Here is a 13,003-nt window from a genome sequence, read left to right as displayed (position 1 = left end):
AGGGACAAACCCAAATTTTGATGAAGATTCTTCTTTACCATTACAATTTTGAGATATCTATCAGCTAAATTTATCTGTCAAGTCTGACAGCTGTTTTTAGTCTAGTTTTTCAGTGTTTCTAATTTCTCAAGATAGCCTGCTAAGAGGAAGATATTAAAGGAAAAAATGCCATTTTCTGCATATACTGAGCTTTAAGCAGTTTAGTCATTTCCAGTTCATAGAGGAAGCAATGTAAAGAGTTTTGAGAAGGATTAAGAAAAACAGAGTTTGGAAAAAAAACAACTATCAAGTGAAGGGGAGTTAAGTTAGTTTAAATACGAGATAAACAGGAACCTAAGAAGGTGATGTCAGTGTTGACATTAGCTCTTACTGCACTTCATGAAGTTGAAATAAAGATTTTGCTTTGAAAAAACAGAAAAATATTGAGGTTTAGTTAGCCTTGGACATGCACTGTCATGGAACTGCTGGAAATTGTATGATAGGTCTAACAAGGAGCAAAATCATTTGTATTGCAGGATTGTATTCATTAGCTGACTGCTGCAAATTTTTGCACATCATTCACTGCACAGTGGGCTGGACTCAGTCATCCTGTTGCCCTCTAAGGAGTGACTTGCTCCAAAAGTAAGTACACTACAGTCTATGGGGTTATTGATGGATTTAACAATTACACCACAAAAATTGCAGTGGCAATGTCTGACCGCTGTCAGTAGAACATGGTTACACACACAAAGGATTTGGCTTCTTCAAGCATTTGTTTACACACTCATGTTTGTGTTTGCTTCTTATTACTATTCATATAAAGAATACATTTTGCAAGGAGCAGTACTCACATTGAATCTGTTCATGGACCACTAGAGCAAAGTGATCTATTTCCAGGATATGAGAAAGTTTCCCCAAGTTGTCTTTCAGGTTAATCTAAAAATAGAGAGAGTTACAAAACTTAAAAGAAACAGTCTTTTATATATTTGGTGGTAGATAACCCCACATACTCAATGCAGTATTAAAAAAATGGTACAACAGCATTTATCTACTGCTCACATCCAAAGTATTGTGAAACACTAACAAATCAAAGTTCAGTTGAAAGATCAGAGTTTGTCATTTCTAATTTTTAAAGAACTGAAAAAAAATGAGTCAGTACATGAAATTTTCATTAAAACTCTGAAAACATACTGGAGAAACATTAACAAAATACTTTTGAGGAAAGAGGGTGAAAAGGAGTGTTCCATGTATCTAACACAAGAAGTTACCATGAATCTCAAGATTATACTTACTGATTTTGCTCTAGCAAGACTGTGAAGAAGTGAACAAATCAAGCTGCAAATCATTGTGGAAGTGAATACAATTGGAGAAGGTAGCAGGGGGACAGAGAAAAGCCCAAACAAGCCAAAACACAAAACCAAGGGTGAAGAGTGCTGAGCTAACACCATTGAGGTGCAAGTCAAGGAACTCGGAATCAGGAATTCTTTTTCAGTGAAGCAGCTTAAAATTAGAGTTGAACAAGTAAACACCCTGCACTGGATCTATAGATGGAATACAGGTCCTTCTGAAACACTTAGCTAATCATCTGCTGAAAGCATTTGAAAGAATGCATAAAATTGCATTCTTCTTCCTACAAGTTTTAACTAATTTTAAAAGCATCAACAGGTCTATTACCCAGGTGACTCTTCCCAACTAACAGTAGCATCCACTATCTGATATACTATCACTAAAGTGATTTATAAGGGATAAAGGAATTTACAGCAAAGAATTTTGCACTGCAGATTAGAAAAGCTTTTAACCTGCAGTGAGCTCAGCTTGTGACTGGGGAATAAACTTCACAGCATTAACAGTGCAACTGAGCTGGAAAACACAGCTCTGGTTCCCATACTCTGAACTACAGAAGATCAAAAGGAGGATTCCCAGTAACCTGTGTTTAAAGGACAAGCAGTCCGTAGTTCAGACTGAAGTGTCAGTCCTTAGGCTTATGGGTCAGGCAAGGGGTGGCATGATTTTGGCCAGTGCTCTAAACAATTTAGTCCTCTGCTAAACAATGCAAGGCTTGATGTCCACAACATCTACAGTGCAGAAGGGTCTCTTTTTGGAGGAGATTAAAATAAGCTTGACCAAAGTGGGAAGAAAAGCAAAAATCCACAAAGTTTCTGAGGTTACGTGCATTCAACCATGCTTCTCCATTAAATCATCATTTCAAATGAAAAATAGCCAGTGAATGACGCTTTTAATTGGCATGTTAGCAATACCACTATTGTGTAACGTCATTCTCCCTCCACCTCTGCCAAGGAATGTCAGTGTTGAAGAGAAAAGGGATGTTTCAGCCATTCTTTAATGAAGAAGCATGAGGAAATTCAAGGTGTCCATGGAAAAAAAACCCATAGCCTCAGAAGTGCAGAGAATTGGTTACTACAGCTAACACCACTCTAGCTACCAAAGTGATTGCACCATGCCAGCCCCAGAAACTCTTAAGGTGCCCAAGTGAGGGAGAACAGGAGCTAAACAGCTTTGTTACGCACCACATTTTCACCTGATGCTTGATTATCTGTCTGCGAAGGAAAAAATATATTTACATTTCATCCACAAAGAATTAGCATTCCCTCTCAACCTCAAAGACCTGGTAGCTGGTAGATTAAATGGAAGTATTACATATACTTCCTGAATACAGGACCTCATTTATTTTGATAATGTTGAAACTAAAAGCCTAGTGAAAGCCAGATCAAGCATTCCATGCCAAAAAAAGGGCCTTTTCCTGTAAACAAAGCAAAGCAACAGCAAACAATATTTACATATTTTAGAAGAGCAGCCACACAGCTGGGAAGTTTAGTGATATCCTGGCACACCATACTGGATGGACATGTGAAATTAGCTAACAGCAGTAGTACTCTAAACTGTATCACAGTAGTACTCTAAACCAGAGAACTGGGAATTGTAGAATATATTTACCTGTTTGAATTGCTTGTAGATTACTTTGCTGACTTCATCTGAAGGCTGAACTTTTCCAGCAAGCAGCGAAGAAAGCATGTTACCCAGGGTAACCATGCCCAAAATCACCCTGGGGAAGAAGGATAAGAGGAGGTATGGTTAAACAACGCAAGCTATTGCTGGAGATAAAAGCATCCACTCTCAGTGAGCCTGCACAAGTTGATTCAACTGTTTCATAGCATAAAGCAACATTACTGGGGATATACTGGGATTCTGTATCCCTTACAGGAAACTCCTAGAGTCCAATGCTCAGAAGTGCTGGATAAACACATAGATGTCAGCAGGTGCTGCAGGTGCCTAACCCTTCTGCAAATTAGGCTCTTTGCACCTCTAGCTCTCACAGTCATAGAGAGCTTCTTGCAATCAGCAAGTTTCTGAAAAGTAGACCTCACAGTTTTGTGCCCTCATCTGTCCTTTTGAAAGGCCTAACAGGGCCAGAGACATGCTCTTCACAATTTTGCTCTTTTTCCCCTTTTCCTTACAAGCATGCTGCAGAGGCTTATTAATCCCTTGTGTTGGCACTGTGACCAGAGAGTAACTGAGAAAACTCTGCTCATTCTTCAGCCTGTTCTACAAGGAAACCACAGGGTACCAAGTCATGCCAGTCTGCTGGGAGACTCCAGTAGCAGTTACTGCCTCATTGCTCTATAGCAAAACATTCTGAAGAAACTGGGTGAAAGTTGTGCTGAAGGTGGATAGGTTTGAGGTTGTTAGTTTGTTTTAAATGTGAATTTTTGCTCTGGTAAGTTAAGCAGCTACTATTAAAAAATGAAAAAACCCTGAAGAGACACACTGAATATATCATAATAATCATTAGAAACTTATTAGATAAAGGGCAGAACAGTCCTAACATGACAACATATTAAGTCCAGCACTGGTATGTTTAAGGTAACATTTCTGAACCATGCTTCAGATGGCGAACCACCATCTGAAGAAAGCCAGATGACAGAAGGAATATTAGGCTTCTAGTAAGTTTTTAAAGACATCCTGTAGGACCAGGTAAGGGAGGCGATATATATGTGTGACAGTGAGAGAGATATATATAGATATATATATATATATGTATGTATGTATATGGACATACCCAGATTCATCAACAACTGGTACCTGGTCGAATCCTTTCTCTCGTAGGATTTCAACCGTCTTTGCACAGGTAACAGTTGGAAGCACAGTCAGGGGAGCTGAGAGGCTTAATTCCTGAACACTGATGTTCCACCACCTAGGGACAAAACCAAACATAAAACCAAGCAAGTCTTATGGGGAGAACAGAACCGGTAGCTCATGTGCCATGGCCTTCAACACTAGAGGAATGACAAGAGACTGCAACGAAGAGTCAGGAATCAGTCACAGTTACTAAACTTTAAAGCTTTCAGGTTTTCTCTCCCCAACATCAGAGAGTCACTCAGGTGTGAAAAGACATTATGATTGAAACTCTCTTCTCATTTAATCTATTTCCTAGGATGGAACTGGTTAGTGGAAGGTACTAGTCTCCTTAGTTTCATTATTTCTATCTTAAATGGAAAATTCTGGGCCTCTGCTCAAAAAGCTAGCCATATTTGCAGTCACTATAGGTAATAGTTTTAGGAAAGATCCTCCTCCAGCCATGTACAGCTGTAGTGCTTTGCACCAAAGAACTCTGGTCTTGGTAGAGTTCTCTGGATACTACTTTTTCATTTTAGATATGACCCTTTTCATTCAAAAGTCATTAAGTACCAAGTACCATTCATTCATTAAGTACCAAGTCTTTTCTGCTACCATACAACTCAAGGAAAAAGGAATTTTTAACTCAAAAAGCAGATTTGATTCTATCTGCAATTAAATACTGACACAGCAACACAAAAGATTAGCTAAAAAACAAAGGAAATGGTACAAATTCCAATGATCTTCAAATTAGCAACTGCCACAATGACAATGAAATAGACTCACAAAAAAACAAACGGATCTGACATGCTTACCAAGGTTTTTTGATTAGGTCTTCTTCTTTCATGAACCCTTTCTGAATCATCCATTTGTCACTCAAGAACTTAGACCTGGAAAGCATCAGGAAGCAAAGAGCTCATTAGTGGACTAACATCTAACAACAGCAAACACAATATCAAACAAGACAACTGCACAGCCCACTATGACTAACAACTAAAGTGTAATTGGAGAATATACTGCCATTTGCCGACCAAGCTTACCAGCCAGGGACATGGAGACGAAATCCTCATAGGAAGAAAAAGGAATCCCATAGGATACAAAGCTTCAACTACATCACTCCCTTGCAATACAGTACAAAGACAGCCTGGAATGGAGAAGTGCCAACCTGTACTCAGCCTTTCTGCAGCTTCTAAAGTCATCCAGCATTGTGTTGGATCTAACAACAGTCATGAAGCACAGCTAAAGACATTATGTTCAGGGGTACGTTCAGAATAGCAGGAAAGGAATTTCTTCAAAGCACAACTCAAAGCTCTCACCCCGCCACCTGCAAATTCACATCAACACTGGCTGCTGCTACAGTACTGCTGTGTCCAGCTGTCAGCACATACAAAGAGAGCAGACAACAGCCTTAAAAGAGACCCTTCCAGAAATGGGATGGCATTGATGGTCCCCAATAAAGGAAAAGCTTGGAAGCAAATCTTTTCTAGAGGGATGTTAACTAACCAGTTAACTAACCAGTGATGGTTAGATACCAAAGCCACACACAAGGAGCTCTGCTTTCAGAGGGCTGAGCTCTTGTCTACACCATGTCAGACCCTTTCTAGGTACTTCAGAAGTTGTGCCCCAAACACATTCCTTGCTTTGGTAACTGGGTGCTTTGAGATACATATTCAACTTGCCACTGATGTAAAGAGGTCTGAGGGACTGCCTCCTCTGCCTCCTCCTGGAGGAAACAAGTAGGTTCTTACATGTAGTTCCTGATAGAGTCAGGGAGGATAACAACACAGCGCTGACCTTCCTTCAGTTCTTTGGCTGCCTTCACAGCTACAGACATGGCACTGCCTGAGCTGCCGCCTGCCAAAATGCGGATCAGAGACAAAACTGTCAAATACCATATAGGAAATGACAAAGAGAAAGGGACAGAGCAAAAGAGAAGAGGGGAGGCCAGTTCTGGAGCCCAGGTTGAGGAAGACAGTTTCTGAACTGCAAAGAGGCCTCCCTGACCTTCACAAAGCCTCATCCTCTCACATACTCACAGAGAACCCCAAAGGATTASTGTCTGCTCTTACCACACAACAGTCCTTCTTCTCGGATTAGCATGCGCGCAAGAGTAAATGACTCCTCATCGTTGCTCTTGTACCACCGGTCCACTGTCTGGGGTGAGGCAGGAAGAGAGAAACAAACAGCTCTTGAGATGAGGAGGGCTGGGCAACTATATAACTACATCAGTGTTGCTTCAACCCATGCTCTTTGAGGTAATAGCTGTCCTATTGATCCATGTGCTTGGGTTTCCATCCTGCAAATGTTGGGTGGTTTTGTTTGCCAAGATAAGATGACCACATTAACAAAACAGTCTCTACATTGACATCTTGCTGTGAGAACAGCCACAGGGAGCATGAATCAGTTTCCTCCCCTCTTGGAGGGCTTCTCAGGGACACAGGCTGTGCTCACAACCTGACATTGTCATACTACTTTTGTGGGAGCTTTTTTTTTTTTTTTAATAAAGGGAAATACTATGTTCTAGAAAATGCTATCTGCCCAGTGTTTCTACCCAGCATTGTAAAACAGAGAAATTGTTCAGCAAAGAAGTCTTCTAAGGACTGCTTTCTTTGATGGGAAAGAATAGAAATAGTTTTGTCTGCTAGCCCTCCCCTTCCAGCTCAAAGAAATATTTTCCCAAGTTTCTTCTCCATCTCAGTGGAAAGCAAGGGGCAGATAAATCAAGAAGCATGACTTACAGATCTATCCAGCACCGTGGGGACGAAATCATACCCAATTCCTTCCACTTCATACATTGTCTTGTCAGTCTTGTTCAGTTCTTCTGGTTCAGCGAGGATAGAGCCTTCAGGATCAACACCTATGACCTGTAGAAGTTTCCAGTTTGGCTACCATGACACACTGCTTTCGAGAACACAGCTATGTACTCATCAGTGCAGGCCTTATGACAACACACTGGCTGCACACACAGAGCGAACCTAATGGCAATCTGGTCTCCTATTCAATTCTTCCTGGCAACATTCACCTCCCTTGTGATTAACATACTTTGGTGCTCCTGGCCCTTAGCAACCCATCCCACCTCCTCAGGTTGTGGCCACTGCAAATGATGGGCACCACGTGTTCTACATGGTTTTTGTTTGGTTCAAAGTTGTTGCTATTCACATGTCAGGTATCATTACAGTCAATACTTTTTGTGCCAAGTACAGGCAGAAAGGTATGTTCCCTTTGCTTTTTCCTCCCTGATTGTGTAAGAAAATATTCATGATTGAAACAGATACCAACTTCTGTGAGGAAATATAAAACAGTAAACAAGTACAAATACAGATCTGTTTGCAGAGTAAGTTTCGCTTGTTGGAAACTCAGCAGCTCCTGAGGATTAGCCATGGCACAGTCAGAGAGAAGAAACACAAGGCTGCAGAACACCAGCAGAGAGAAGGATTTGTCTCAGACACACGCCAGGAAGGAATCTCAGAGCCAGTTCTCACCTGCAAAGCCAAACCTTGACTCTGGTCACCAATGAGACCAGAACACGATAGATTCAGATGGACTCTGATACCCTTTCTTTGCTGCTCAGAACTACCTTTGAGCTGAGGACACCTGAGCGTTTCCCCAAGAGAAACCCAGGGAGGGCTTACAAGGAGGCGGAGATGCTGGGAGGAATGGGAGTGACGCCAGTGGAGCAGTTTGAGGCTCTCCCAGCTAAAGAGTTTTAAACTTGCCACCTACTTTGCATCCTGGGCATTTTTCCTTCAGCTTTCTGGAAATGCCAGTGATGGTCCCTCCAGTGCCAGCTGTAGCCACCACCATGTCTATTTTTCCTGATTAAGGGTGAGAAATCAAAAGGCAGCTGTGAGACCTCCCTGAGTGTGATGGATTAAAAACTCTATTTACACCTAAGTATGGACCTTTTTCTCTAACAAAAATGCAGAAAATGGCAGAAGAGGCACAAGATATGAGGATCCTTGCTTTCCAATAGCTGTATTAGGAGACCTACCTTGAGGCCACTTTGCTCTATCTCCACTTACTTCAGCAACAGTTTTGAAACATCCTTTTGGCAGCCTGACAAGGCACCAATTTGTAAGGCTTTCAGCAGAGATGAGAGGTGGTCAATAGAGTTGACATTTGCAGTTTTCCTGTTACTGTAGATAGATACTTATTCACCCTTTAACTTACAATAAGCAGCCTATAATGCAGGTTAGTTTACTGAACGGGTGCCCAGAGTCAAGAGAACAACACTCCACCAAGCATGTCCCAGTTCAGACCTGAGACTGGTGTAAGCTGACGAGTATTGACAGAACAGTGCCTGGACTACAAGGAAAAATAAACATGAACAAGAGAAGAATGAAGCCTACAGTTAGAATTCATCCTGACTCTAAGTTTGTGGGATGTCAGTTTGTTAAAGTATGCTCACTTTAACTCAAACTAGAAGAAAGTGGAAAGACAGGCTAAATAAATCCTCTGCAGCACAGGGAGAGATACTTTTGGGGGGAGGGGAAGAACACTGCACATGGTCCTCATCTTCATTAAGAAAATTAATAGCCAATTTTGTTATTCCAGTAGCCAAGGTCCCATCAATAATAAAAAAAAAAAGCTGCTAACTGTACGGTTTTACAGGGCAGGTCAGCAGCATCCTACACAATCTCCCTCTACTTCCTGTGGGAATACCTACATGCTAGACTGCAGCATTGCACTGAATGCCTCTGGTAGCTCTCAAATGGATCTCCTCAGCTGGATGAGGAGCTAAAGCTAGCTCCTCTAAAGCTCAGCTAAAGCTCTCTACTGCCACAGTTCAGCCATTTCCAGTACTCCAGCTAGCCAGCCTAGAGCTAATACGGACAGGACCCCTGCAGAGTAAAGCAGCTTGTGCTCCTGAAGACAATAGTAAGTGAAGAAAATTCCAGTCTAATGGAGTATTTGGTCTTTACATAATATCTAACAGAATTACAATTACAACCTGTAGCAAACTCCAGATGGATATTAAGTGAAAGCAAAAATCTCTTCCCTGCCTCCATGTACAGTTTGGATTCTGAGCATGTAAAAATCCTTATTTCTGTATTTGTGAACAGAAAAAAAATGATCCTGTTCTTTCATGCCACTTCAGCTACAGCATTTTTTGAGTTAAGCATAACTGCTTTGTTCACCTGGTCACAAGCACAGGAATCTGAAAACCAAAACAGCCCTCTTTAATGGAAAAGATAGTTTATTACTATGACTACTGAAATAAGGCAACTCTCTAATTACACACAGAATATGGGACATGCTATATCAAAATCCATGCACTTCTCAACCACCCCAGGCCTCTTTCTTCACAAACGTCAAATAACAATATGGAATACTAGGGACTCATTAAAGAGAGGGCTAAAATAGCAAACATACCTTCACATTGCTGCAGGATCTCTTCAGCCGTGGTGTCATAGTGAGTCAGGGGGTTGCTGGCATTACGATACTATATTGAAAGACAGAGCCATTAAGTAAATAAGAAAGACAACATATTTTGCATCCTGAGGCATTGCAAAAACATGACAAACATTCTCCAAGCTCCACAACAGCTGCATATTCTCCTTTCAGACTGTTTCCTTATCTGTTATCTGGACCTAGGCAGAATGCCTCAGGGTAAGTGCAACATCCCAAAGTGACCTAATTTAAGGGTATTCCTAAGGTGCCAGCATCCTCCAACATCAAGATCAGCCCTGTCTGTGGGGCAGTTTCTTTTCAAGGCATAAATGACCCGTGTACCCATTTTTCTACACAGGATTGCCAGTTCAGTGGAGAAAGCCACCTTAATCTTTTTGCAATTTCTGCAAACATAGGCTTATTGCTGCCCTCTAGTGAAATAAAAAGCTTGATACTGCAGCATGGTGATGGCTCAATAGCTTACACTTCCAGATCTGGGACATCCTTGCTTCCACAGACTCACATGGGCTGTTTAAAATTTAGCCAGCGACATTAAGGCAAGAAGCTACAATACCCTCCTCCCATGCTAGACCTCTGACACCCAGCTCTTACCTGGTCTAGGATATGTGCATTGGGAATTTCATTTTTCAGCCTCCATGCTACTCCCACATGAGATTCAGGAGAGTCAAATCTGGCAGTAGTTGGGGTCCTCACAATCTCAGCACCCAGAGCTCTCAGGACATCCACCTGCAGCAAACAAAGGTGGTCACAAAACCCCAAAACTTTCTCCCAGGACAGAAACCTCACTGGGATGGAGAGGAAGATGTTTTACATCTTCTCTTTTACTCAGTCTGGAATAGCTTCTAGCAACTCTCCCATGCACCTGTCTCACAGTGTATCACTGGGTTCAAAATCTTAATGTCATTTAGTCTCTTAGCTCAAAATCTTGTTTTCAGTCTGGGCCTCCAAGTTTCTAGAAACCATTACTCCATATTGAGGAGCCTTATTCAGGCAAAACTCGGTCTCCTCTCACACTAGTCACGTATGTTCTGCAGGGGATTCTGCACTCTGAAACAGTGCTATACCCCAGCATTTTATGTTTAAATACAAATTATGTATATTTATGTCCTCCTTTGGACATAGGCAGCAAAGAGGGAGATCCTCCAGGGCCCTGTTCACTCACTCTGCCACTGTGAGGACAAGAAATTTTGACACTCAGCTATGCCAAGGTCTGCGTTCAAAGGGGAGGCCTTTGGCACTGGTGTGTGGAGCACAGCAGTAGCAGTGTGCTGCCTCTCCCTCCAGGGTGGAAAAGAACTAGCAATGGGCCCAGGCTTTCAGGGAACATTGCCATTCAGTTGGAATACAGCAAAGGTTTGGACTGAGAACTGTTTTGCTGACAGTGATTTACTGTCCTAAACTGCAAAACACAGAGGATCTTCTCTCCACCATCCAGAAAGCACTCTTGACTTCAGGGGCAGCGTTACCCTCGGAGGGGCCCTAGTCTGGGCTGATAATATTGCAAGGCTTTTATGTTTTTATGCTTTCCACAGCAAAGATAAGCTGATGTGACCCAGGTGGCTTTTCCTTTCCCTTTGTTGTTGTGGCTGCACAACTTGGATACTTGCCAACATACCTCAGGGTTTCACTTGAAGGAACGCAGCAGACTCTCCCATGGCCTTGCTCAGCCCAGAACAGCAGAACATTCAAAGCTTCAGCCCCTACCTTCCTCCCTACTCCTCTGTGGCATAACTGAAAACTAACCTAGGGACAGGCAGTCACTTCAGTTTGCTATGTACATCTCAAGTTCCTTTGACATTTGTTTTTTAAAGCGGTTACGACAGTTCCTCTAATTGACAGCACTGCAAGGACAGGACTCTAAACAGCACAGTTCAGTCCATGGTTAGCCAGCCTTGATTTCTCTTGGTACTGGCAATAGCCCTTTGGCCAGAAAATATTCAGCAGAATTCTGCCTAACCAATGATTTGGAGGCCAAGAGCCTATACCTTCACTGCTAAAGCCACAACACTCATTTGCACCAGGAACTCTGCAAGCTCAAACATGTTATTTGTTAATACTTCTAAAACAAAAGCAGATCTGACCTTCTCCATACTCATTTTCTCTGGCATCACAATGATACAGCGGTAACCCTTCACTGCTGCAGCCAAGGCCAGCCCAATTCCTAGAAGCAAGCAAAGACATGCAGAGCATAAAGTGAAAAGCAACCAAACAAAACCCTGCAAAGCTAGCTTTTGCACGCCCTTGCTTTAATAACAGATCTTCACTAGAGGCTTGGGTAGGATGGCTTTAGACAGGTGGCAAAGGGAAAGTTTCTGGCTCCTGGGGAGAGCTGGATTCACAAATGCTGCTGGTTCTCAGAGGATCAAAAACAAAAGAAAGTTTAGCCAAGGGTGGGAAGAAATCAACATATGCAAACTACTGGCTTTACAACGGGCACATCACCTTCCTCCTGGCCCTTCCCCATCCCACCACTTTGGGGGGGGGGGGAAACAAACAAAACACACACCCTTTGGGCAATAAATTTTAAGCTAGAGGATTATAGCAATCATTTAGATACCTGGATAAGAGTATTGGGGATTCTATCGACTCAGTTCTGCATTAAGTCCCTAATTTGTGATGCACCTAAATCCTTTCTAAAGGACATGATTTATACGCTGTGTGTGACAGAGGTTCCAATGCACTGTGTCTGCTTGTTACAATAGTTAATTAGTTTGATTGTTAGAGACACATATACCTCACCTCTGGTTTCAAAATCTGTACCTCCAACATGACTCCTGTCTTTCTGCATGTCTTTGTCAGCTTACCTGAAGAGCTCATCTCAGAATTACCTTTCCTATAGAACAAGGCTTACACCTGTTATCAGATCACCACTCTGCTGAATAAGCTAGACAGATCAAGTTAGCAGAGCTGTGCCTGATGTAGGGCTGAATAGCACTGCCCCTGCTATTCTGGGTACCAGACAAAGTACAGACACTGGCCCATGACAATGCCTCACAAGCAGTTTACCCTATGCAGGAAGCTGTGTCTTCAGAGCTGGCTTTGTTTCTACAGTGCACAAAATTGTATAGCTGCAGTAAAAACAAAAATTGTGTGATAGATATCTGGGATGAAGGCAGCATTTTGAGACCCCACTTCTAACACTGTACTTTCTGCTACTGACTTGAAAGTGCAGCAAATTTCAAAATAGGACTTCAGCTGAAAGAAAAATGAGATGCAGAGAAGAGAAGCCTTGTACTTTAATAGCTGAGCAGTGCCCTGGAACAAAAGCCAATGCCCTCAGGTTACTGTCTATCCTGCTCTTTGCTTTTGAATCAAGATAGCTTTCTGAAGTAATTACCTTGCATCCCCTCCAAAGCCACTTTATTTTTGGAATCTGCGGCAAGGAGAACTATCTATCAAGTACTGCCTCAAGAGGCTGGATGTCAGTGTGACCCACTGGAGGAATGCAGTACATATTGTAACGTGTAATACATTACAT

The 13,003-nt window shown here is 42.1% G+C and overlaps 1 protein-coding gene across 5 annotated transcripts in view; it reads right to left on the bottom strand.

The window, feature by feature from the left end:
- LOC112968438 (cystathionine beta-synthase) overlaps positions 1–13,003 on the bottom strand; it is a 32,472-nt gene that overhangs the window by 7,207 nt on the left and 12,262 nt on the right. For 4 of the 5 annotated variants that reach the window (XM_026070704.1, XM_026070706.1, XM_026070705.1 and 1 more), the window contains 11 exons: positions 11,607–11,686; positions 10,117–10,251; positions 9,487–9,556; positions 7,837–7,928; positions 6,852–6,977; positions 6,183–6,267; positions 5,862–5,967; positions 4,929–5,003; positions 4,058–4,192; positions 2,935–3,043; positions 831–915 (listed from right to left, as the gene is read on the bottom strand). In XM_026070704.1, the coding sequence (XP_025926489.1) occupies positions 831–915; positions 2,935–3,043; positions 4,058–4,192; positions 4,929–5,003; positions 5,862–5,967; positions 6,183–6,267; positions 6,852–6,977; positions 7,837–7,928; positions 9,487–9,556; positions 10,117–10,251; positions 11,607–11,686 (1,098 nt within the window). Of the gene's footprint in view, positions 1–830; positions 916–2,934; positions 3,044–4,057; positions 4,193–4,928; positions 5,004–5,861; positions 5,968–6,182; positions 6,268–6,851; positions 6,978–7,836; positions 7,929–9,486; positions 9,557–10,116; positions 10,252–11,606; positions 11,687–13,003 lie in introns of those variants that run through there. The other variant, XM_026070707.1, reaches the window with a different exon arrangement.

Source organism: Apteryx rowi, unplaced genomic scaffold (genome assembly GCF_003343035.1).
Source record: "Apteryx rowi isolate R43461 unplaced genomic scaffold, aptRow1 scaffold_317, whole genome shotgun sequence".
NCBI lineage: Eukaryota > Metazoa > Chordata > Aves > Apterygiformes > Apterygidae > Apteryx > Apteryx rowi.
Note: the sequence above shows the minus strand (reverse complement) of the source record. Positions and strands in the feature narration are given on the sequence as shown.